General features: G+C 37.8%; 1 protein-coding gene across 4 annotated transcripts in view; it reads left to right on the forward strand.

The window, feature by feature from the left end:
* The window catches only part of PTPRK (protein tyrosine phosphatase receptor type K), a 304,874-nt gene that overhangs the window by 105,036 nt on the left and 172,249 nt on the right, over positions 1–27,589 (forward strand). For all 4 annotated transcript variants that reach the window (XM_030944646.1, XM_030944647.1, XM_030944648.1 and 1 more), the window contains exon 6: positions 781–955. In XM_030944646.1, the coding sequence (XP_030800506.1) occupies positions 781–955 (175 nt within the window). The remainder of the gene's footprint in view (positions 1–780; positions 956–27,589) is intronic.

The following is a 27,589-nucleotide window of genomic DNA, read 5'->3' on the forward strand; positions in this document are numbered from 1 at the left end:
AAAATTGAGCATTTAATGTGAATGGTAATAAGGAAAAATGATCCCAGAAGAGCTCAAATTGTCTTATTGACCTGTCACCTGGCCCCGCAGCTCCAGACAGATTAAATTTTTCAGTGATTTGTGGTAGCTATGCTTTTTTTAAGAACTCTCTAAGCTTCTTCCTTTAAATTAGATCTGTGTTATTCCTCTTTTAGTGCCTTCCTGCCCTCCACTTTTTATTTCAGCTAGCTTTAGATAGATAGGTGGTGCTTAGTATAACAAAGCTAAAATTTTAGAAGGTATTGAACTTGGACAGATAAAAGGTAGCATTAAAAAGGAAACATTGGTGGTTGGTTTAAAAAGAGCTGTTGCAGACCTTTGAAATCCCTCAATGCCAGGTTTGTTTAAATATATCTTACAATACACCCAGTGTATGTGTTATAAATCTCCTTAAAGTTCAATGAATTTTCTTAGGAGTACAACTGCTACTGCTGGGCTGTCCTAGGATGATTCCAGCTATCAGGCAGTTGCAGTTGAGCATGTCATGGTCCTGTTTTTGTGACAGTGCAAAATCCTCATGGTACTTTTCACTGCTAACTTGATTTTGAAATTATATGGAGTACTGTTTGTTTCTTGACAGGACCTCAGTACTGAGCTCTTCTACCATGGAAATGCATGGTAGCATGTTCTGAGTGCATTTGGGTTGAAGTTTTGCTTTTTGTGTCTTTTTTGTATGATGATAATGATAAATGTCTTTTATATATTTTGAATTAACTCTGACTTGGTTACTCTTATTTTCAGAGAAGAAATGGGGAAGATATTCCAGTTGCTCAGACTAAAAATATCAATCACAGAAGATTTGCAGCTACCTTTAAGTTGCAAGAGGTGACAAAAACTGACCAGGATTTATACCGCTGCGTAACTCAGTCAGAGAGAGGCTCTGGAGTCTCAAACTTTGCTCAACTTATTGTTCGAGGTAAAGTTTTATTTATTTTTATTTTATCCAGTTAAATGCTTTTAATACCAGTGCTTTTTGCTTACACTTTTTATTTATCCTACATATGCCTTGATCTGAAACGATCACACAAAGATAGCCCTGTGAAACTCGCATAAGTTGAAAGACTGGTTTGCAAAGCTTCTTAAAATTGCTTTCCGTGGTATGCACCTGTGTGAAACTGTGATCCCACAGTGTGTGGAGCATGCATCCACGCTTTTCTAGGAATGCTATTTTTTGAACTTAAGGTGCAAATCAGCTTCCACCTATACATAGTTACCATTCTCTTTTAAAATCTGTTGCCTTGAGCATACTGGTAGTTGAGCAAATAATACATTGGTCTGTTACCTGGGAGACAGGTAGATTAAAAGAGTTGTAAACTTTCACCTACCCAAGGACTACTGAGAGCATTGTGGAGATGTTCTGTGATGATTTCCAATACAGAAGTAAACAGGAAGAAAAGAAAACTTGCTTTTCCCCCTTAAAATACTTTTTTTGGTTGAAATGAATTAAAGAGCTGCCTGGTGTGCAACCATACCTTGTTTGTGGTGTGATCGAATTGGAGATTTTTTTCTTTTTTCCATCTTTTGCTCTGGAAACATGTAATCTTGACTGGCAAAGGATGTGGTTGAACATAGAGGTTCAGTTTTCACTTCCAAAATTGTGTGTTCTATGGCCTGGAGCAAGCTATTGAACCGCTTCTTACTTAAATATGTTACCTCCAAAAGTTCCTTTTTCATTCTTGGTTGGGATAAGGTTTACAGTTTTTTAACTGGGAAAATAGAGGAGGTGTACAAAATATGTTTGTGGACCTGCTGCCTGGTGGAAGGGCTGTTTTGGCCAGGTGGGTGCAGGGGTCCAACACATGGTGGGCTCTTGCTTGGCTCATTGGTGAAGCAGTGGGATGTTCACTCAGTTTGGCACCTTGTAGTCAGACACTGCATCTGGAATAGGGACAGGGCAAGCAAGTTTGTCCTCAGCTTGTAGAAATTAAAGCTGTGTAGGAAATGCCCTGACCTATTTTTTGTCTGGTATTTGCTGGCAGAGGTATTTTCCCTGGGAGACTGGTTGATTGAGGTCAACCAGTTTTATGGCTGCTATAAAACATCAATAAAAATGAGCCTTGCTGACTATACAAAGATTTAGGCAACATGTTAAGAGCTTCTTTTTATTCTGTTAGATGTACCTTTTGTCTAGGAAACTGAAAGATGGTCTTCATCCTAATAAATTAAAATAAGTCCTGTTGAGGCACAAAAAAAGACTTTTGTTGTTAGAAAGGCCAGGCAAATCAATGTATTTATCCAGCAAATTAAGTTTTCTATTTTTTTTCTAGTATAAAACCACAATAAAATGGTGTTAAGAATACAATTTGTCTCAAAAAAAGGAAAAAAAACAACAAAAACAAACAAACCAAAAAAACAAGAAGAATATAAAATTTCATAGTACCATCTTTTAACATGCATCATAATGTCCTGCTGAAAAACTTAGGTAATTTTACAGATAACACCATATTTATGGCTCAAACCATAAATTTGATATTTAGCTCTATATATATATATATAGCTATAGGGGTTTTTTATTTTAACATTACTTCTTGTATGCTTTTTATTGAAAGTCCAAGAATCGTAACCATTTTCTTTTTAAAATATACATATACACACACATATATACAAATATATAAATAAAAATTATTAAAAAATGCCCTAAAAGATAAACCTTCCAAAACCATTTTCATCTATTTGACATCATGGTAGGGAACAAAGATATGTGTTTTATAGTTGGATTTATTGCTTGCTGATGTATTTGAAAAGCAATATACAGTAATATATTTTCTTGTTTGTCTGGATAACCGCTAAATAAATCTTGTTAGCCAAAAAAGCATACCCATACCCTAAGGGATCAGCTACCCTGGTGTTAAAACTGTGCTGAAAATTAACCATAATGACAGGTCCTATATCTCAGTGGCACTTTAAAGCTGACATCCTGCTACATGGATACAAAAGATGATAATTTTAGAGGAAATTTTTGGGCCACTGATATGAATTGCCTTTAATAAGAGCTGGCATAGTATTGCCCGTTGTCAAAGATGACCCATGGGGAAGAGTTTATTAGTGCGTTTCCTTCTAAACTGAAAGTGACAGGGCATGCTTGGGGCCCTTTTGTTGCTGTTTGTAACAAATGAAAATTTCGCTGCAGAATTCTCATACTGAAGAGTATTGATCTGTGTGTTCTCACAGCCAGAGGAGGGGAAAAAAACGATGAAACACAATTTACTTTGTCATGGCTTTAGTATTGCTTCCAGATAATTCTGAGTAACAATAGGGTCTTTGGTTTGTAGAAGCCAAACTTTATTGACAACACTGTTTATTAGAGAATGAGGGATGAGGAACAGGAGTTGTTGCACAGTAACTCAAAACCTAGGTGTTTGCATTCCTGGCCAAGATATGGATATATCCCATGTCTATACAGATGTGTGATACTGTAATACAGGTGTGGAGGCATCTGATATTTTCCTGATAAGCAAACTATAAGTTAGTCTTGATTAGTAATGGAAGTTTCCAGTTCTGTAATGTACATTATGTTGAAACATCTTTATTTAATTTTGAGCTTTAGCAGAAGAATTACTTTTAGTGGAGTTCTAAACTCTATTACAAATGTAGTTAGCTGGGAGGGATAGTATACATTTCAAGACCCTGAAAGAGATAACTCAATTACTCTGATTAGTTTTTTGAAGAAAAATTGAACTAGGATAGGATTTGTAATTAAATTATGAGATTTTACCAAAAGTAGTTCCAGTCAATGATTTAATGGCTCACCTTTGTATAGAGCTGGTCTTCAGCTCCCAGCTCACTGGCTGCACTGTATTGATTTTTTTTACATGGTTTCTATGGCTGTTATTCTTGGATGCGTTTAGAAGGAGTTTTCCCTTTCCCCTTCCTTTTACAGGAAGTTTGGTGTTGTCATTGTTAGTTGACTTTCCCTCCTGAATATGTCCATCAGATTAATTGTCTATTTATGTTTTCCCTGATAAATTGGCAATTTCTGGGAAGGGAATTTCTTGAAGTCTTCAGGGTTGTCTGCACTGGAACTTGAGGGAGATGCTGGGAGGATGGAACAGTATTTGTAGTATTTGTGATAGGTAGGAGTGAACAAGAAGCCACTGATGGTTCTTTCTTTTTCATTTGTTTCTTACTTGCTTTTGAGAGCAAGTGTATATCAAAGTCTCTGCTGCTTAGTGTGCAATTGTAGACTCCTACAGTTGTGCCCAAAAGAAGTGTCCAAAGAGATCACCTGTGCCTCGGCTCAAGTGTTTATTTAATATATACAATTGTGCAGCCTTTCAGAGTTGCAGTATCAAATGCTCTGATCTTCAATCAGTAGAGAACTTTGCCTTATAATCAGTTCTTGTACTGCATCTTTGTTCTGTGCTCTTAAAAATGTTCTGGAATCTTTTTCTGAAGTTGTCAGTATGTGCCAGAAAAGTTACTTTGTGCATCAAGAAATGAGGTAGTGTCTGACGCAGCAACTGTGATCAACTTCTTAGTTGACATGGTGTGTTAAAAGTGCGCGTGAGATGGGGATGAAGCTGATGTTACATTCTCATCTGGTTAGTTAGCAAAGTAGCTGCACATTGTTAGAAAAATAATTGTACAAAACTTGATATCATGCTATTACAGGCTGCAAAATCAGCAGGAAATATGATGCACTTTATGTAGTGGATCTTGCACATATGATTTGGAAGAAAATGTTTGTTAGAATTAAAGATAAGGCAGAAAAATAAAGGCTAAAAACCTTGGAATGTATGAATCAAATGTATCATTTGTTAATAATAATGTGGAGAGTTCTGGTTCTACTGATAAGTTTGTAAGTTTTATTTGAGCCATAAATTACAGCAATTTTTAATCGTTTTGCTACATGATTTTTTTTCTTTTTAGCATTTCTTCATCCTGCCAAAACATCTCTTCTGTGCTGGGTTCAAAGCAAAGGGAGGTCTCTGCCTTGAATTATAGTTTCAATATGGAATTGTCTTCATGCACCTGGTAAATCCAAGTTAGTCACAGCAGACAAAGGCAGTTTTCCTCTACCATCTTCTGAATGTTCTTCCAAAAATCCTAAGTTTTGATGAACTGACTTGTTTCTAGCCATCTGACTTGTTTGTATGAGTTTGTGGATATCATTATTTCTTGTGTTTGATTTGACATTGCAAGCAGTCTCTCTTCTAAGTCATCAGGTTCAAGTTTTGGTGGGATGTGTGATTATGTTTGACTCTTTGTTAGCCTTATTGGGCTGGTTTGCCATCAAAAGCAGTTCCCGTTATGCAAGCCTGGCAGTGATTTTTCTACCTTTCTTGTCTGAATCTCTTTAGGGATTTTATATAGGAAAGCTAATAATTTGGCTGGGTCCTGGTGATGCTAGAACACTGTGAAGATGGAGTTTGCCCCTGGCAAGTAATTCTCATGGGAGCATTATTCTTTTTCTCTTACAAGAAAGCTTTGAAATATTTCCATTTGAGAAAGCTGTGGACTGAAATGCACTTTCCAAATTTCACTGGTGCTTGTTTTGTCTGGAAAAATAAGTGAAATCTCTAAGCTTGCTTCAGATGTGTGTATTCAATTTTGTGACTTGGTTTATTTATTCAGTATAATAACAGACTTAAAAACATGTCAAGGAGAGCGCTAGGTGGCAGGTAAAAAGTAAATACATCAAGTAGCCTGAATTTATATTCCCGGCTTGCAAATGGACTGAAGTATTTTTATTTTACAAAGTATTTTACAAAGTGCCCCATATTTCTGCCCTCCATTATGAAGTTCTCTGGTAAATAGGAAATTTGTAAAAAAAAAAAAAAATCCCTTCTGGTGATATTACCCACCATCATAAATATTAGACAGTTCAAGTTATTAGAGATGCTTTGTAATTTGTTCAGAAGTTCAGTCTCCAAGAGACAATGGCTTTGGACTGTATCTTTGCAAAGTCTGGAGAAGGGCCATTGGTGTGTGTTTTTTCTGAACAACTTACTGAATTTCAGACCAGAGAAGAAATTGAGGAGAGAGATTTTGCAGTCCAAGTTATCGAAATCTGTGGCCTTTTCACTGCTACCTTGGCTAAGTTTCCTTTTGAATCATCAGCAGACTTCAACAGAGGTATGCAAATACTTGTGTATGCAAATATTTGTGTCAGAAGCCCCCTGTGGCTGCTGTTCTTGGTTCATAAGATGCATTCCTGGAGTATTGATATTAATAGTGGCACTCTTCTGGACACTCAGCTCATCTTCAAAATTACTTTATACCCTTAAGTTTCCTGATTTGTTGTAGCCTAGTTCTCTCATGGCTGTATCCCTGCAAGAAGAGCAGATGATAATGTCATAATTACTTTGCAGTAGTTAGAAAAAGAATGAAATTATTTTGTGAAGTTTCTCTAAGCCTTGCTAATAAAATGCAAATTATATTTTGAGTGTATATTTAGGTATAAGCATTCGTCGGAGAGTCAAGGATCCAATTAACTTGATCTTTTTGTGGCATTCTCTGGTTTTAATTTCTCTCCTGTATTAAGATCTTATCCTCTTTAAGTAGGTTTCACATGTGAATCTTCCTATTTTTCAATCCTCTGTTTCTTACAGCAGGTAAAGAGAGGCTTTCACCCTGAAGTCAAATCCTGCCTCCTTTACATAAAAAGAATGAAATCCCTCAGAAAGTCTTTATGCTTATAATGAATAAATTGAATGAGATAGGAGTCTCAGTTTTGTCATTCATCTACATATCAGAAAGAATAGCAGCTTCCCTTTCTGCTCAGGCAACTCTTCTCTGGAAGAAACTCTGCTCAGCTCCTTTGCTCAGGCAATATTTGTCTCTGCTTTATGTAATTAATAGGTGCATTGCTCATTTTCTTCAGGAAGTGCAGGAAAGCTGCTTTTGCTGGAGAAGCGGGAGAAAATAGTTTTGACAGGATTTTTTAAAGAAGCCAGAGAGACTGATTCACATGAGGTGACAGAAATGCCAGGTATTTGGCATCGGCTCCATCCCATCTTTCTGTGTTGACTAATCTTGGCTGCACAGGTTTACATTTGAAATGAAAATCACAGGATGGCTAAGATTGAAAGGTACCTCTGGAGGTCATCTGCACCAAACTTGCCCTGCTCAAGCAGAATCACCTAGGGCCTGTTGCCCAGGATCATGTCCAGATGGCTTCTGAAAATCTCCAGGGATGGATATTCTGCAGCCTCCTTGGGCAACCTGTGTCAGTTCTCAGGCAAACACAGTAAGAAAAAATGTTTCCTGCTGTTCAGAGGGACCTTCCTGTATTCCACTTGGTGCCCAGTGCCTCTTGTTCTGCCACTGGGCACCACTGAAAAGTGCCTGGCTCTGTCCCCTTTGCACCCTCCTTAAGGTGTTTATACACATTGGCAATATCCCCCTGAGCTGTCTCATCTCCAGCTGGTTCTTGAAATTTTTCTAATGTGAGCTGGTGCTCCAAATATTGTAGTTCTGATGTGTTCTTCAGGAAGACCCGAAACATTTAAGGTAAAGCATGCATTTGGCTTTTACTTTATAAGACGTGAATTTTGTATTGCTTGATATAGGCTAAATTAACATTTTCATTAGGCAAAAACTAGCAATTTCAGTGTTGATACACATCTTCTTAATGTGTTCTCTGAACTTAAAGGTGACTGGTGTGGATTGGAGCAAAAATCCAAGTCCTGTAGCTCTGTGTCCTGCCCCAATAGCCAGCGATTGGGGCAGAGTATCAGAGAAAAGATGTAGAAGCATCCTTTGCTGACTTGGAACTTTTCTATCCCAGGGGTCTGTGGTTCAGGCATTCTCTAAGTGAAGGGGTTCAGGCATTGTCTAAGTGAAAGGCAATCCCCTCTCAGCCTGGACATAGGTGTTGTGCCTTAGTTTCTCACTCAAAAGCATGCAGAACAGATTAATGATTGACTAATTCACTTGGTGCAAGGGCCATTTTCTATTTATAGTTTTCATTGCCTGGCATATGTTTTTCCCTGACACCCATAATGGATGTTAATGTTTTGTGGCACTTTGATTCACAAGTCCAAGCAGCGTGAGTTCCTCTTGTGTTTTCTGCAAGGCTCCATGCTGCCTGCATGAGAACACATGGGATAGCTTCTGTGGAAGTCCTCTCTTTTCTGCTCTCTTCTCAGTGACAAGAAGCATGATGGGAATAGTCTTTTCACAGGGTCTGGATAGAAATCAGGAAAAAAGAAAAAAGAGGAGGAGGAAGGCTAAGGATGCTGATAATTAGCTGGATTGATGTTTGCGTGGCTATTTCTGCTCTTTTCTGAGGGTTGCTTTTCTATATGACAATATAGTTGCATTTCTAGGCATCTGATTACATCTAGAACTACATATAGCTTTTCTTCTGTCATTCCTAATTAGTAGGTGTGACATTATTTCGTATGTCATTAGGTGTGACACTGCTTTGTGTCCAGGAATGAACTTGTAGCAGGCCTGACTGGTTTTCTGATGGCAGTCTTTGACCATGTTGCATAAACGTTCAGGCAGGAATGTGCTTTCAAAGCAAATCTCCAGAAAAGGGCCCTTCCCTGCTTGCCAGGCAGTGGACTGCTACTTGTTCTTGTCAGCTCTTGTGGAGACCTTGCCATGGCTTGGCAGCAAAATAAATACAGCTGCAGGGTCAATGAAAATCAGTGGGAGCCTGTAGTGGGTAGTGACCTGGGATGATCTTGACCGAGTGGCTCACAGTTGCAGAGGAGTTAGCTCTGTGCTGTCAGGCTTTGTGCTGCATTTAGGTAATATTCCTCACAGGTTTTCTTCATCTGTGGCAGACCAGGTATTATCAGCCTCCTTACAGGCAGCGTAAACTGGGTATCACCTGCTCTGCCTAATCCAGCAAAGCCGAGACATGATGCAGCTTCACTCTGCCTGATCCAAAATGGTGCTGCTGGTGATACCACAGATGTGGCATCAGTGATTGCATGAGTGAGATCTCACTGTTTAGGTGCTCTCCTATACCTCTACCCTTTTCTCATGTGCCTCCTTATTGTGAAATTACTTAAATGAATCCAAACACCAAATAAAGCATTTGGGAAATCAAAATGTAATCACTTTGAATAGTGGGATTCTTGTTGGCCTTTAGGTTTGATGGAAGTCAGTGCAAAGGAAAAAAGAGGCAAGGAAAAAGCTTTTGGCAGGTGTCACTTCAGGGAGGAAATAAGGGGATCCTTTGTTTCTTGTATATGTGTTTTATCCAAGCACAGTGACATGAAGATAATTTGCAGTAAAGTGATTTTTCTCATCGTAATTAGAGATGTCTCCAGACTGCCCCACCACATCACTGCTGTATTTCACTTGGATAATTTCCCTTCCAGTATCTGGTCTGTCTCTACATTTATTTAAATCAAATATTTCATTTCAATACTGCAGCTCAGGATGGTCTTTCTCAGTTTAAATGCCACTGACATTACCATGGAGGTTAAAATATTTACTTAAGTATAGACAAAGTTCTGTTACTTGCCATCATTTTCCAGTTTTGGGGAGGGGAAAACCCCTCCAGGCTTGACATCTCTGTATTGTGCAGAGTTGTTAAAAAGGGGGCCGATGAGTAGATGCATGGTAATGATGAAAAGGAGTGCATTTGGAATTCAACATAGATGGCAGAAAATGCAGGATGTCAGAGAAGCCATATATTAAAGGGAATTTGAATTGGAAACTGAATCCCAACCTGCCACTGGGGGCATTTTGATCATTTTGATTTATTAAACTTTTATAACAGCATTCAGACGAAGCTGAATTAAAACGCTTACTCTTGGGTGGTTTATGGTACACAAGTCATCGTGCTACTGAAGTCTCACCATGATCAATGTAGAGTTAATTTAAGTTGCTTTTTTAATGCAGGTGCACCTGTGTGCTTTAGTACATATGTAAAAATCTAGCAGTGTTCTAATGCTGAATCACTTAACAAAAATACAAAATGAAGCCACACTGACATTTATTTTCAGCTGCATTTGAGTGAGTCTTGCTATTAAATTGTAGTTGAACTGCAGGAAAACAAACTGCATATATATATTCCTATACCAATATTATATATTGATAAATGTACACACATTATAAAATAGCTAGCAATGAAAACATAGTCATTTCCTTGAAAACAGGTCAAACTGCTAAAGACATAGGTGCTTGCATTGTACCATCCTGACCATCTCTCATCCTCAGCAGCTGTACGTAGCCTCAGTGAGCACCGTCTCTGCAATAAAAAGAAATCAATTACTATTAGAGTGGCACTGCAGGTTAAAGGCATTACAGGTTCACACTCAGTTTTGCAGCAAGGAGATGATACTTCTCTGCAAATGGGGAATGATGCAAAAGATGGATGAGACAGAGTTCAAGGAGCAGTACTGTGAGGGTCTGGCACTATCATTCCAAGCTGTCTCAGAGACATGATGGATGATTCAGGGGCAAGAAGCAATAATACCCAATGATGAGAGATGCATCTCCAGATCTTAAGCCCACTGCATGCTGTCTACCTGTTGGTGTTCTAGTGGCATAATGATTCCTGATGTGTTATGAAGAGCTAAACTATTGTACTTAAGCAGCTAATTTGGAATGTTGAATTTAGTAACCCAGATTTTTTGCCAGCTTCTAGAAAAGCAGGCAGCATATCAAACACTGCTGCACATGGTGAATTTAATTACCTTTTATTTATGTGTGGTACCTGTTGACAGGATCTTGTAAGCTGTGCTAATACGATAGGTAATTTGTTACCTCCAGAAATCACTTTCTATGTGCCCTCTGATCATTATCATGAAACATGATAAATGATCTAGACCATGAGGTGTAAATGAAAATGAAATGGATAATTTGATTCTATGTCTAAATTGTTGCTGGAGAAGTTGTTGCAATTATAATGGAATTTATCTCATAAAAATATGCTTTGCAATGTGCCAGTGACCTTTAATCATCTTGGTTGGGGAGTTATTTGAAGATAATTTTAAAGAGATTACAAAAAGTTTGCTCACAGTAGTTTGGATCGAATTCTTTTTTCTTTCCTAAAGAGTTTTAAATATTTGTCTGTTTAATAATTCATATTGCAGGGTTTTTCTGCAGTGTTAACTGCTGGAGTGTTTGCAGAGTTATATAGAAAGTGGTGAGAAACATATCTCCCTCTCCTGAAAAAGAGGGAGGCTTAGCTACATGCAGAAAGATAGATTTCTTCCTGCTGAGATGCAGTGTTGAATTTGGATGTGCTGGTTTACTAGAGAGCTTGTCATTGAGATTGATATGGAGCTGCTAACAGGCATGTCTTGGAGAACATTTAAGGAGTGTTACAAGGAAAATTAATGTGTTTCTCTCCCTGTTCCCCAGTTATGTTCACAGTGCTAATGGCAGGGTCTGTGTCCTACCTCCTTCATGAGGAAGGATGACGCTGTCGCATTAGGACTAATATTTGACTTTTCCTCTCTTCCCTAATTTTTTTGTGGTTTTTATTTTATTTCTTTTTAAACTTCTTTGTTTCCAGGACTTTATCTATAACATTTCATATAGTTATTCTGTGTCCATTTTCTTCGCCTTTTGGCACATCTTGTACTGCCAAACACTTTGAGTTTACCATCCCAGTTGATGTCTGTATGTTGTAAAAAGTAAAATTTTTCACTTTCCTGAATTCTTTACTATTAAACAAAAGAGAAAATTTCTCTTGATGAGTTTGGGGACTAAACAGAGACAAAACTCAGTGAACAACATTAGGAAAAAGTGAGAGCACCTTTTTAGGAATTAAAAATTGATTAGAATTGACTTATATTAGAAACCTTACAGACTAATAAGAATGGTCAATAGGGACGGTAGGGAAAAGCCTCTCAACAGTCAATTTAATGTTACATTTTTCCTTCAAGAAAGAAAGATGTAAGTACAAAATATCACAGAATGATAGAATTTTCAAGGTTGGTAGAGACCTTTAAGACCATCAAGTCCAACTATCAACTCAGCACTACCACTGTAACCCACAAACCATCATCCAGTGCCAGATCCAGACACTTTTTAAACACCTCCAGGGGTTGTGACTCCACCTCCTTCCCAGGCCACCTATTCTAATGCCTTAAGGCCATTTCCTTTGATCCTCTAACTACAGGCATGGCAGGAGAGACCAGTCCCCACCTCACTGCAAACTCCTTTCAGGGAGTTGTGGAGAGTGATGAGGTCTCCTGTGAGCTTCCTCTTCTCCAGACTAAATAAACCCAGCTCCCTCAGCTGATCCTCATAAGACATGTTTTCTTGACCTTTCATGAGCTGAGTTGCCCTTCTCTGAACACACTGCCTAATCAATGTGGTCTGAAAGGTGTAGACATTGCATAGTGTTAGTTCAAAGCTTATAAAGCAGAGATAATTTTCAATGAATTCTAATTTTATTAATAATGATTGTCCTAAGTTTGCTTGAATTGATTAATTTGAATAAATAAATGCCAGGAAAAATACTTTGCTCAATTAAGAATTTTTCTCTGGAATGTTCCATAAATAAATGAATTATAAGGTAAATGAATTTGAACTTTACTTGAATGTGCCAAGCATCTTATAGTTTGTGGAATCTAGAATAGATTAATCCTAGAATAGAATCTAGAAAAGATTAGTCTTTTATTCAATCTTTTCAATATTTATATTAGCTCTTTGCTCCTTGTGCCTATCTGGTGGTAGATCCTGTAAGCCATATGGAACTTTACCTGTTTGTGGATACAAGGTAGAACACTACAAAGCATCAATGCCATATGTGTTTTTAGTAAAGCTATCTTTAGTAAACTGGCTCACTCATTTCCTGAGAAAATCAAGAATAGTATATTGTATTGTTTACCTGACCTATTTCACCATCCAATCAGGATTAAGTCTAAAAGTATTTTTTTCTGCTTCACATTTTTAGATGAATTTGCAGTTCTGAGTTTATGTGAAAATCTCAGCTTTATTCTTATATTGACATTCTCATGGTAACATAAGTTGCATTTTTTAACAACTGGAGATATAAAGGCTACTGCTTTTGAAGGGAGATGAGGTAAACTAGATGTTTCTCTTTGGCTTAAAAATTGAGATTGAAGTCTCATGACTTTTAATGCTTGCTTTGAACTTTACTCTGACTTTGGATTGTGTTGACAGCAGTTGGAAATGTCTTGACTAATGATTTATTCTTTAACTTTCTGCTTCTCTTGGACTGGATAACTTGCGTGTCCTAGAAAAAACAAGATACATTTAGTGTGATCAAGCTTGTGATCTATGGGCTGCATCACCAGCCACTACAATATTTTCCCCTTCTTTTTATTTGAGATAGAAAGGAGCAGCTGTTTGGCAGTGTATGAAGCACAGCTTCATTTTAGCAACTGGACATTTTCAGTTGCAGGGTGGTTTGTTGTTTTCCTTTGTTGTTTTTTTAATATGTAATACTGAGGCACAGTTCCTGCTTTGAATGTATGCAGCATGGTACTTGGCCACCTTAGTGCACTGAAGAGGAGAAGACATCTGAAAGTTCTCACAAATATAGCATGCTGCAATCCTTCCTTTTGCCAAAGCCCTCGCTGGTTTGTTGGTGTTTTTTTTTTTTTTCCTATTTTGCACCTCTGGACTTTCTGGAATGTGATTTAAGTTTGCCATCTTTTGTGCCCTATGTGTTGGTTGCTACTTCTGTCAGTGGAGCAGAGAAAATGCTGCCCAGTAGAATGTGCCAATAAATGACAATGAGGTAATTGAGAGGTGATAAAACTGTCTGTTTTACTAGAAAGAATAGCTCCTTTTCCAAAAGGTTTTGTAAAGGGGATATAATTGGACACTTCAAGAAAAAAATTGGACTGTGTCTGTATTCTGGCTGGCTGCAGACATGTTTAAGATGTATTTTGAGTTTAGGCTTACAGACTTCTGTTCTATCCTGAGTTTTGTCTTTGTGTTATGTGGGAAGCTGCCTCCACCTTTTAATTTTTATTTTTGTTCTTCAGGTTCTTTATCTTCAGCTGTCTCCTAATGCGATTTTAGGAATATGTTTGACCTTCCTCTTGCATTTTCTTTCAACATGGTTGCCTAAAGAAATATTTAATTAGTTTTGTTTTTCCTGGGAACACCTCCAATATCTACTTGACCTTTAAATAGTTATGTGGACTATGCAACACAAAGAATTGTGCCCTAGTGACACTTCTTTCCCCTTCAAATTACTGTCATTATCAGTGACATTTTCACAACTAGAAACACAATGATCTTAATTTTTTTTACTTTCAATTGTTCCAGAAAGAGCTTTAGCCTCTTATTTGAATAATATTATAAGAGGTTAAAGAACTGATACAGAGAACACAGGCTGGCTTTTCATTCAGGCCAAATCAAGTGATGGTTTCAAGAAGTTGACCAAGCAACTTTCTGGAGCTGCAGACAGACAAGAGTGGTTTAATTAATGTTTCGTTTTGTCCAGATTTTGCTTCCCTTTACCAAAACAAACCCTAAAGCAGTAATTTAGTGGTGTGTCAGTTCTTCCAGGCTGGAACAAAGAGTTTTTTAGAAATGTGGCATGAATGGAGGACAGCATTCTTGCTCTGAAATGGAAGATCTTCTACAGGTGCTATTGCTTACATTATAAAAAATGGAGGGGACAGGCAGGGGAACATGTGGGCCAAACAGAACGTGCAAACAGTCACCTTATTAAGGAGACTATCCCCTAAGACATTTGCATCATTAGGACTTCTGATAATTAAGATGAACTATATTTCAGTAAGGAGACAGCCTTCTGGCCAACTGACTAAGCAGATGCCAAGTGGAAGCAAATGATGCTAAGTTGAGCTTTCAGGCAATTAACAGAAATTAATGGACCAGGTACCTACAGTCTGTTTCCTGTGGGTGTCAGTTCAGTGTCCTTGCCCTTCCTGCACTTCCAGCTCAGATGACTTTCAGGGGTTTAGCACCTGAGGTTTCCTTATCGAAATTTGCTGGGATTTATCACCTGCTTAGCAGAGCTCCCAGGATTCCTGTAGTGTATTTAAAAATTAATGGGATTCTGGAATTTTTATTATTTGAGTGGGAATAATTAAAGCAATTCTTCAATGACAAGAATCCTGTTTTGACTCATAGCATAATGTTATGGAGGAAGCCTTCTAGAGGGACTTGCTCTGAGTAAAGAGCTGAAACCTGTCACTCACCATTTGGTCTGGTTTCAACCTCATTTCTGAAAAATGCATCTCCATATTGCCATAATTTATTGAAGCTTCCTAATCTGTGAAGGAACGTCTTGCATGCCCTGTTTTTGACTGATTCTGTGCCTCATGACCAGATTCATACACCAATTATTTTTTTGTTGGACCCTTCCTTAAAGATATGTATGTAGGTATGGGCAATGTCTGTTTATGTGCAACAGCATCTGATGTTACAGTAGAGGCATTAAAAGGCGTGGTCCTACCTCTCTTTTCTCTCTCCTACTTCCCATGACTTGCTATTTCCTCTTCTTTTACCTCAGAGGCATGCTTGGCCCTCTTTCCAGTGAGCTGACTGGGGAGCTAAATTAAAAAAAAACCCTGACACTGTTCAAAGAAGTGGGTGTTTTTGTGTCAGACTAGTTTACAAGTAGTAGCACCCCTCGACTGGAAAAGACGGAAAGACCAGAGAAGAGGTGGCGGTTCACTCCCCACGATGATGTGGTCATTTTGGCTTGGCTTAGATATAATGTTAAACTGCATCCTCAGCCTGCTTTGCAGGTGGATTACACTGTGCTGCAAAAATCTTTGTGCCCACAGGGAATTGTGACATGGAATGGTTCCTGAGATAAACAGTGTTGTCTTGGGGTTTTCTTTGGTAGCAGCTTCCTTGTATGAACATGCCTTTAGAGGAGTTGATGTAACAGAAAGGGGCTGACAGGAGATACAAGCGTGTTCCCTCAAGCCCACATTATCTTGTCATAGCTGACGAGATAACCAGATACCAGAATGATAGGCCGTAATGTAATAGGCCTGAATAGAAAAACCAGCAGTAAACCTCATCTTTGGGTTGTTACTGGAAAAAACAGCTGGACTTGGTATGGAAGACGAAGAAATCGACCAGAAAAATGAAAGGTAAACAAAAAGGAAAAGAAAGATAAAATATTTCTCTTGAATTGGACATTTAGTTTAATTTCACAGTGCTAACTAGTCCATTTAAAAAATAAATATAATAACACTTGGAGTGGCTTTTCAACAGTATACTAATGAAGTAAGCTATTATGATTTGTATAGGTGTAATTAAAGCATGGGAAAGCAAACATATCAGTGTAGTTGTTTTATCAGCAGTATTAAATGAATAATAAGATAGACAGCTATGCACGCATCACTGTGCTGCTCTGAAAAGTATTTGAAATTTTCACCCAAAAAAAAGCAGAGGCAAAATGCATTCTTGTTAAAGGATTTGTTAAATCTAAATTAAAAAATATTCTTCCACTGAAGAAAAAATGACTGATTGCAATATTAGAAGTAATTCAAGTTTCTCGAAACGACTTTTAAAAGGAGTGAGGCAACCAGAGGGTAATGTGTAAAGTGTCATAGTTTATAGAAAAGAAATACAAAGGCAAAAATAGTGTACTGAATAGCAAAAGATTATGAACTTGGGCGAGAAAAGTGCCATGAGGACTCATAGATGGAATAACAGGTGTTTTGTGGCTTTTTAATGATTGATTATTATATGGTGTAAATGGGGCATGAAGAGAAACGCTTCATTAAATAACTTGAGAAAAATTAGGCAACATAGCGGAGGGAAAATGTTTTGGTCTCTTTAGTGCTTTCAAAGTGTACTTTGAGCTTCAGCAATGCTATTGGCCTGCTTCCATTACCCATTTTTTTTAAGAGAAAGAAATAATAGACTATTCAGGCCAAGAAAAGTATAAACACCACAGAGTTAGAATACTTACCTGTGGGGGAAGTACAGGTAAGTAAGTATTCTAACTACTTGTGAAACAAAGGCAGACAGCAGGGCAAAACATTTTGCTTTGGCAGGAGAGGCTGTGTGGAAAAGCGGTAATTTTTTTTTTCTTAAGGTATTTTAATGGTTGTAAGCCCTAGTATTACTCATGGATTGGCCTGCAATGAGAAAAATTGAGGGAGTTCAAACAAGCTATTTTACTTGCTGACTTTGTTTACCTTTGCTGATATTTTTACCCACACATTAAAAGCGATGATGGGATATGAAAAAAAAAACTTCATAAGATGTGTGTGGAATGACTTAATGAAGGTACAACTGCATTGTACCTTCATTATGGTCTTCTTACTGCATCTATATTATGTTAACCATTCAGGGGTGTAAATCAACCAAAAATTAATCTCTTTTCCATTGGTTAACTTTTGCTCTACAAAGTAGCTTTTGTTTTAAAACCTAGAGCTCTCCATTCAGGCATCAGAAAAGAAAAAAAAGAAACCTTCATAATTTATTATTAAATGTGAAGGAAATGTGACTATACAGTCATGTACCATCCACACTCTGAAAGAAGAGGATAGTTGAATCATTAGTAGCTCTATGCAGAGGGCACTCAGCTGTATGGATTACATGGACTGAAGTCCATGGGTTGTTTCCAATATTGTCCAATATTCAGTGAATATCTTGACAGCTAGCAGCAGTTTCTTGGCTTTTTTACTTCTAAGAAACGTAAGAGTGACTTCAGAAAACATTGCTGCTGGGCCAAAATCTTCTTAGTTTAACGTATAAGCTTAGAGAGAGATGTAAGAATGAGAGAGGCACTACATATATTACTGAGCATCTAGCAATCTATAAGTTAAGATTTATTGAGCCAGGCACTGTATCAATGAATCATGTGTGTAATATCCATGGCAAACCTTCAACAAATTTGTCAAATTATTTCTAGGTTTGTGGTTTTGCTCAGTTGGGAGCAATGAGTTCCCATAGTTAGCTCCAGCTATTAACGGAAGACCATACTTCCCTCCAAAGCTGCTGTGTATTTTCACTCCAAGAAACAGCAAGTCATTCCATATTAATCAATTTCATGCCACTTGTCATTTCATAAACATCTAGCATGTGTTTCTTCAATCATGATTCTTTCATGTTCAATGTTGCAGATTGATTAAATGTCTCCACATAGGAAGTTGTCCTAAGTCTTCAATAACTTCTGTTTGGCCTTTTCTGTGTCTTCTCTTCTATCTCTTCTGACAGGAGATAGGAAGACCAGACCTATATAATTTATTTTAGATGAGATAACATTATGGGTTTACACAGTCACACAAGATCTTATGCTTTCTTTGTGTTCTGTTCCTAATAATCACCGATATCCTATCTTTTTGTCTGAATTGAAGTGACGTGGTCTTGAAATTCCCAACAGAAATCTTATTCCTGTCTGATTATATTGATTTAGACTCCATAAGGGATTCATAAGACTCATTGCACTGCTTTGTATTTATCAGCTTTGACTTTATTTGCCATTTTATTTCTTAATTCTGCAGTATCTTAAGGAAAACAAGAAAAGCTGGATGTGACTGCAGCCATGTAGCACAGCAGATAAGGCTATTGCTGCTTTAATTGGAGCTATCACTAAAACCCCATGTTTTCTTACTGGCATTGTAGGCAGACATATAACTTAGTGAATGTTTAGAGAAATGGTTCAGCCTCAAAAAGAGGGTTGTAGAGACTTCTCTGGGAATCTCTGATCCTTTAGGGTAAAGTGCTGTCCTTGGAAATGGAAAATCTCTGCACAAATTCTCACTCCAGTCACACAAGAGGAATGGGTGTGGAATGTCCTTATGCTGAGAGATTAAGTGTCTTCTCTATATTCATAAATTATATTCTGAATGCTCCTTTTTTTTATCTAGTGGTTTACATGCAACTAGGCTGAAAAATCAAAAAGCCATTTTGGAAATGTTAATTTAAATGTTTTTTCTTGCAGCTATTTTCTGAATTTGGATGAACTTTTTAATCTTAACCCTCTCATCTTTTTTTTTTCATGCATACACACACACACCCTTTCCTTCCCATAAAGAAATGCAACCTCAACCTCAGCCTCTCTAGCCCTTTTTGTTCCAAAGGAGAAAGATTTTTTTTTGGTGTATATGGAGTTATTCTGTTTTCAATTTATTAGTCACTGTGCTTAGGAAGGTATAAAATATGTGTGCATGAGATTGGTTTATGGCACCTCTATATTGTTGGCTGTAAGCAAAGTTAACTATAATAGGTTATAAGTTAACTAAAATAGGTTTCCTGTACTTGTGTGGCCCTGAGAAAGAGATTATTTGAACACTGAAAAAAGCCAGAATCGACTCCATGCTTAGGATTGCCTAGCCCCTGAATTTTCACTGGCTGAATGTAGGTACTAAGGAGAAGTTGGGAAAAGAGGCTGTGCCAAGTGGAAAGAACTTAGAGATACAAATCTTGCTGACTGCTGACTTCTCGGTACAGTGATGAAGAACTTCTTAGAGTAAAACTCTAGTGAATTTTGGAAAGAAAAACACTATGTTAAATGAAGAGGAGAAGGTTTAGGGGATTTTTTAAACTGGTAAAATGCTGTGTTGTGGCTTCTTATGCTTGGAAAAATGTTATGTGCATCTATTCTGAACATTTCTGTAAGTCCAGCTTGCCTTTCCCATTATAGGTCAGGGAGGAAGGTGATGAGTGAGTGCAGATTTTCTTTAGAGCAGGCAAGATTATGTGTGTTGAGAGCGAGAAGCCTAAACAGAGTTCAGTGGGGCAGCTTCACCATTCCTCTGAGATGACAAAACTGCTTTTTTATGCCCCAAACTCGCATTTATCAGAGGGATAGCAAGTCCCATGAGAGATAGTTTCCTGGTGCTTGCAGTCATTTAAAAGAAAACAAACCAGCCAAATTCTTCAAAGAACTCTCCCATATTTAAAGTTTCAGGAAGAACTTCAGAATTCAGCAGGAAGAATCATGACTTTCATTGTCTTCATCAAAAACAGCATTTAAAATTTCTGAAAAAGTGTTCCCAGCTTTGGGGCCAACAGAGCTTGCTGGTAAAATTGCACAAAAACTTTTTTTTCCCCATGATGGCATGCTTTTGTCACCAACATTTATGTAAAATGTAAGGGCTACTTTAAGGTATTACTACCATATGGTGACAACTGATTTATTTTTGTCTCCAAATCTTTTGTAATGTGCTCCTAGGTGCTTGGTTGAACATGAAGAACCAACAAAACCCCAGCCTTCAATGAAATGCCTGTTATGCACAGGCATATGTGTAAATGTAATAAACAATATGGGTTACTTGTGCAATCTTAGAAGGTAGCAATTTCCACAATGGTGCTTATTATTATAAACTATATTATTACCGGTGGATCTTGTATTTGGAGAGAAAAGCTGTACTGTACAATTTCTACCCTAATAATTTCTTCTCTTATTATTTCTGTAGAGTTGTTGATTTTGTTTGCCTTTCCTTTGTGAATACACAAGGCTGGTTCCAGAACTTCGAGTTTGCCAGCCCAGCTTAAATAGATATTGGTTAGTATCATATTCAAGAATTAAAATATGCAATAGCAGAATAAGAAGCTGTATATTCTTGTTAAGTTTGCTCATTAAAGAAGTTGTAAGATAGTTCAGAATGGTTAAAATAAGAGAGCAAAGAGAGGATTTTTTCTAAACTGAATGTTTGCGTCAATTAAAATAAGATGTAAAATTTAGACTCTTTTGCTCTACTCAGGGAGTTTCTGTTCCAGATTCATATTGATACTTTGAACCTTTTTTGCAACAAAACAAAGATAACAGGCTTTTGTCTACTCATACAAAATCATAATATCTCATAAAGATCTCATTAGCATGCAGAACTGATGGGGTTTTCTGTTATTATTTGTTTTTCTAGAAATTTCTTTCAGACTTTTCATCAGACTCAGAATCCATTTGGCAATGGGGTGAATGACAGCTGCATTGTTACCCTCATTTCACAGGTATTTCTTTACATCTGTCCAGCTGCTGTGGCAAGGATGATGGTTACTTTTGGCCACATGTATCCCCCTGCCCCTTTCTGAGGCTGATTTTCATGGTAAAAGCAAGATGTAGTAGCCAGCACCTTCTTAAAAGGTAGTCTCAGTCCTTGCCTTCCTTTTTCGCCTCTCTCAAGCACAAAGATGAACTTGTGTTTCTGTTTCTCTGCTGACACTGGCTTTTGTCTGAAAGCAACTGGAAGCTGCTGCAGGAACCTGGAAAGCAGGGAACTTCTATGTCCAGCCCTGCAAGCTGAGCTTTAAACCTAAACCTCTGTGAATGTAGTGTAGAGGAGTGACACTGCAAGCAACACTGATGGTGGGAAGTGGAGGAGTAGGGTTGCCCTCTGAGGTGCATGTTAGATGATGAGTATTTCACATCTGTGAGGTAAAACTGTGATGTAAAAACCATTTTGGTTTCTGTTGGTTCATCGCATAGATTGAGGGAAGTGTCTCAGTGCCTCCTAAAATTAGTCCCCTTCTCTGTCATTCCAGTGGGCTGCCTTCAGGCATTTTTGGCAAGAAATGTTTGGACATGCTGTAATAAGAAATGTGAAGACATTGCTGGTGGGAACATCTATATGTGTCTTAGAAAAGATTATGAATAGAAAGAGAGGGATTTGAGCGAGAAAACAGCCCCTCAAAAATAAATTTGCTCAGAAGTGGTGATGAATTCTGTCATTTCTCCCTGTAGATTTGCATAGGCTGAGTGCACACAAAATCCCTGTACATGATCATTAATGTGTAACCCTTACATTACCTTCCTTTGATGGTAGTATTCAAGTGCTGACAGAAAGCTTTTACCGTACATGAAATGGGATACCTGAGAAAGAACTTTGCTGAATGCCTTCCAAGTCTGAAGGGGAAGGTTTTCTATTCATCTCTGCCCCTTGTGCATTTTTAAGGTCTTGCCTTAATAATAAGTGTGTGACTTTTCCCTTTTCCCTCTCCCTCCCTTTTTCTTTCCCTCTCCCTTTCCCCATCCCTGTGCATCAATTATTTAGCCCATAGTTTGAGTTAATGGTTACTGTAAAATCAGCCTCATCTCTCACACACTTAAGTTTATGTAATTGCTATTAAATACAACTGTAAATGCTTGGAAACCAAAGCCATGCTAGCTATTCCTCTCATCTGCTGGTACTTTAGACTTCAGTACCCTTCTGGTACAAGGTCATGTACAGCTCATTGCATTTATGGAGTATGATCCAATTTTGAATCCTGTCTCGCGATGCTACTGTCCCAACAGCACGACACATTTTTTCTCTGCCATTTAAAAGGCATGCAGGAGAGCTGGTGATAAAAATTTGTAGTAGTACTGGCGTGTGACTTCCAAAATAAGGCATACAGGAGAATTCCCGGATAGGCAGGAGTGCTGTCTGGGTGATTTTTTTTAGTTTTCAAGTTTTATAGATAGGTAGAGCTAGTGAGGTGTAAATCTGTGTTATTTTTTTTCCCCTCTTTGTATTTTTATCTATTTATTGATTTATTTTTGCTTCACTGAATCCTATTGAAATGCTCTGGTTTTGTTGCAGGTGTTTGCATTTTTTGAGTTTGATTATAAATATGTCACTGTAACTTTTGTCTGTCAGAAAGTTTCTATATTTGGGTTGTTTAGGCAGTAAACTGAGTGTGTGAGCATAACTACAGCATCTACAGATATAAGAATAATGCAAAAATCTTCACAATCTCAACAGGGTCAGTTCAGAATTAAAATTAAATAAAAATTAAAATAATCCAAGTACTCAGAAAAGAAATCTATTCCCATCACATGTTGCATCACCATGTGAAAGAATATTCTGGAGTCTCTGAAACAATTATTTGTTTTTCTTCAGGTATTCTTTCTGTAATCTGTAGTTGTATTCCTTCTCACCATTGACAGCATGTGGATGTGCATGCCATCACAGTATTGTCAAATTGCAAAGCCTTGTAGAGTTGAGAGTAATTCTTGGGAAGCACCAATTTTGAAGAAGGTATTAAACTTTGTTCTCAACCTGCTGGTTCCTGACAATGAAGCAGATAAAATATTTCTTTCCAGCAGTAATCTCAACATTGACATCTCGAGGGCATTACTGATACATGTGGATAATGAAGTCATTGTAATCAAGTCTTTGCTGGAGACATTTCTACAGCTGAGTCATTTATGCTGACTGATTTTCTTTTTCCTATTTAAAATTTGAATGTCTTCTCATTACAGGCACCTCTTTTTCTTACATTGTGCTGCATCTGTGTCTTGACACAATGCAGTCTTTTTGACAAAATGTGTCATAATCTTCTAATTGATTCCCATAGTAACATAGCTACTATCATTCAAAAACTAGGCATGTGTCCTGATCATAAATTGTTTAGAGAGATGACATATTCCAATTTTTAGACAGACTTTTTTTTTTTAAACATATGAGCTGGGCATGTTCTTAACCTTGTTTACACTTTCTGCTGACAATGCTAAAGCTGCACACTGTTCCTTTATTTTAAAGGAAGATAATAAAATGAGTGTGGTGGTGTTTCAAATCAAGGTGAATAAAGTGCCACAGTGATGCATAGGATATAACATCACTATGCAGAAGTTAGCAGTTTTTGCTGCTGAAATAATTCCTATTTCAGCACTTTAGCTGGTCACTAACTGCCACGTCACCTAAATTAAATATATTTTAGCTGCATGAGCTTGCAGACTTTGTCGTATCTACGACACAAACTTTATATATTGGGTGCTCAAAGCTAAAACAGTAGCTAGAAGTGAGCTTGTGACATACTATTCCTGTTTGCAGACCCCAAATTAGAGAAATTATGTTGAAATATGTCAGTACCCTACCTAAGCCAGTATTGTGAGCTCCCTGTTCAGTTTGCCATTTGTTTGTTGCTGTTTTTTTCTCCAGTGACTGATTCTCTAGGTAGTTACCTGAATTTCAATGTTATAGATATTTTTTTAATGTTTATTTAAAATTGATCCTTTCAGTTTTTCCATTTCAAGTAATAAAAGACAATGAAAATGGTCTTGCAAACTCTCTTCAGAGAGTTGGATAAATCACTTGATACCACCTGGTCACTAAACCATTACTTAGAATGAGTTCTTTTGTTCCAGACAACTAACTTTCTTAATTAAAATGTAACATTTTGTAGGTGTTTTGTCTCAACCTCTGGACTAGCAGCTAGTGCCAAATACTCTGCAGTTGTGATAAATTCTATTTTAAAGTCACAGAAATAATTTTCTGAAGTCACAGAAATAGTCTGCATAAGTGAAATTAAAAAGAAAAAAAAGAGTTTGAGGAAAACCTTTATAGCAGAATTGTAGATCATGAGCTGTTTAAGTTTCTTCATGCAGCCACCATCACTTATGGTCACAGGACAGCAGCTGAGATAAATTGGAATTAGTTTTTGATTGTGTTGGAGTTTGGTTTGGTTTTGGCTTTGGGGTATTTTTTTTGTTTTGTTTTTTTTAACTCAAGACAGGCCTGTAGCTACATGGAACACTTCACTGTAAAAACCTTCTGACTTCTACATGAAGAAGTCATTCTATGGTGTAATATATAAAAGTTAGTTATTTTTATGAAAAAGTCTGCCTTCTCATCAGTACAGTGCCTTCTCCAAGCTAGTTGTAGAAGGCAAAGATGGGAGCAATAGAAACTTTCCTATCAGAAAAAAAAATTGACAATCTACAATTGTTAACAATGTAGAAAATGCGTAAAATGAGTAAAACTTGATAAACAGAGAGACATTTTTGTCCACTGTGAGGAAAAAAAGAAAAGAAACAAATAAGTGTATTAAGAAAATGGTAAACGAGTTTATGAACAAGAAGAAAAGCCAACTGATGTCTTGGGGAATTATTAATTAAATGGCCAAGGCTTGTGAGAGCTCCAAAGGACTTGCAGTTGGTTGGGTTTTTATTGTGTTAATTTCTCAGCACCGTTTGGTCTTGCAGTAGTGGAGGTGATTGTAAAATTTCTCTGAGGTGAGTTATTTTGAGGGCTGCAGATGGTTTAAGAAAGCATGCCTTCCTGCAGCCTCTGCAATGTGCCCTGCCCAGCGGTCGAGCTCATCCTCCTTTATTCTGACGTTTTTCAGATGCATTGTGTCTCTTGGGCAGGAGTAATCTACGGAGCTGATGTATAGTATGTCTGGCTGAGAATAAGCTTGCACTTGTTCTTCTTCTTTGTCACAGGAATAAGGTGGGCTGCTGAGGCGAGAAAAGCTAGTACCATTATGTGGTGTGCAGGCAAGAACCTCATTAACTAAGTCCCTCGTGGCAGCATTTCTCACCGAAGGCTGGCTGTGTGTCTGCACCTATGAATTGGGTAGTTAACATTGTCCTGATATAATTTTGTTTATTGGACTTCCCATGTGAAGTCTGATTAGCGGTTAGGTCTTGGAGCAATGTAGACCTAGAGGTGTGTTTTCAGTAATGCTGAAAAAGAAAATATGCCACATTCTTGGTTTTTTGGCTTTGGGTTTTTTCCCCAGTCTTTTTGCATTTCCTGATTTTCAGAAGCCAAGGAGAGTGCTCATCTCCCATTACTGAACTGTCTTCAATGTGTTGCACAAACTATCTAAGGCATATTTTGTCTTGGATGTCTTATTCAGCAAAACCAGTAAGAACCAAAGGACTCATTAGAGATGGAGCATATAGGGTGATAGCTGTGAGTGCAGTCTGTCATGCACAGAAAGAGAAAACTTAAGATCTTGTTGGAAATTTAAAAATAAACCTCAGAGTGACTGCAGTTTATTTTTAAATTTCCAACAAGATCTTAAGTTTTTTTGTGACTTTAAGGTTCATGGTACCTCTTCTGCTCATCAGGTCTGTGCTTTCAGCTTGGCATCCTTCAGTCCTCTGCATTTAACCTGCTTTTTAACTGAGCAGAAGAATTTCCTATCAGGCAAGTAGTGTTTTGTGTAATGCTTTCCCCTTAGTTGGCAAAGTCCCCTGTTTATGTTTATACACCTTGTACTGGTGCTGAGGGGTGGCAGGTCTTGTCGAGCTGCTATCAGTGTAGATGACAGCCAGGTGTCCTTGCAGATAGGCCAAGTACAAAATAAACTTATTTGTCTTAAATTCTGATTTTTATTTTTTTTTCCTGTCAGAGCAGTACTTCCTTACAATTTTGGAGAGCTGAATGAAATATTTCTAGTCTCAATTAAAGATATGCCAGATGCAGAATAATTTTTTGCAAAAATAAAAAAAAAACAAACCGAGTGTTTGGGCTCAAAGCCTCCATGGTTTGTTTTTATTTTCAAACCTTTCATAATTCATTTTGTCACCGCCTTCATGACCGCATAATTTCTTTCAGTTAGACTTCTTTGGAGCTGTAGGTATGAGAAACATCTTCTGTTTTCTCCCCAGCTTAAAATTAAGAGAATGCAGATTTTCCTACTGTTTCTGTTCTTCAGTTACTGTTCTCATTGTTCCATTTGTGGCTTAATACTCTTTTTGAATTTAAGTTTTCAGTCACTACTTCTTGTTAATTCTTTTTTTCTGCTGGATTAACCCGCTTTTTAAGACCAAGAATGTTGTTTCCCTGCTAGTGCTTGACTGCCATAACTTTTTCTTCTAAATGTCAATCATGTTCTCCAAATTTTAAACAAATATTTCTACTTCTTCTGGTTTTCAATACTTTTTAAAACACATGAATCTCTAGAGCAGTATGTAGTCTTCCAGAATGCAAAGAGTACTGAAGCATTGTAGCTCTTGGAAGGAATTGGCAGCCTGCTTCCCCATGCCCTTCTGCCCTCATGCCATGGGTCTTCTGATGCAGCTTTGCCACGATATCTGCATGTGCAATCTGGAGCCCAGTGCAGAGGTGCACTTCTCCACAGGTCCAGCTTCTGGCAAGCAGGGATTCAGCCCTTACCCCTCTATGCCTTGGGTGTCTCACATTGCCTGGGTGTCCCACACCTGTGGTCCCTGGTCCCACAGGGCTTCCTATGGCAAAAATTGTGCTCCAACGAGACATAGCCAGTGTGGGTCAGCCACTGAACTTCAGCTGAATTCAACTAGAAAACGAGAGAGGCTGTAAGAAATATGCAGACATGCTTAAACAGCTTTGCAAAAAATTTCTCTAGAAGAGGAAGTGAGTTAGGTGGGAGCTGAGTCAGTCTTTAGTCATTTGTGGAGACATTTTTGCTATACTCCCTAGAACATCCAGTATTAGCTGTATTTACATGATTTCATATTTTTGCTTCTTTGAGTTATGACAAATTTTAAAGTAACTTTGTATTTTGGTTGACCTACTTTCTTGATAGCTTATGGTGTAATTAAAAAATCAATTTTAGTTTCTGAGGAGGTGAAGCTGATGTTGGTCTTCCTATAATGAATGAATGCTTTGGTATACTTGTAAAAATTAAACTTTTTGTGATTACCCTTGTTGTGTGTATTGGGTAAGCAGTTAATGCTCATCAGCATACCAAGTGCATGGCTTGGTGTGAGATATTTCGCAGAGCAAGCTGAACATGCTGTCAGCAGAGGGAAGGAACAGTGTGTGCATGAGTGGAGGAGACTTGCCAGCTGTCACTGCCCAGCACCAATGTTTGCAGGTCCTGTACAAGGCACAAGTACAGGATAAGAGTGGAGAAAGGCATGTACCTGCTCTGAGTGTTTATGCTGTGGGCTGACCAGCCCTCTTCTCCCCCCTCTCCAAACCCTTCTGCTCTCTAGCAAGAGTCTCTTGTGAGTGGTACATGTTATGCTCAGCAAAACATGACTCTTGTAAATAAGATTTGAAAATAAGATTATATCAGGCATGCA

Source organism: Camarhynchus parvulus, chromosome 3, assembly GCF_901933205.1.
Source record: "Camarhynchus parvulus chromosome 3, STF_HiC, whole genome shotgun sequence".
Lineage (NCBI taxonomy): Eukaryota > Metazoa > Chordata > Aves > Passeriformes > Thraupidae > Camarhynchus > Camarhynchus parvulus.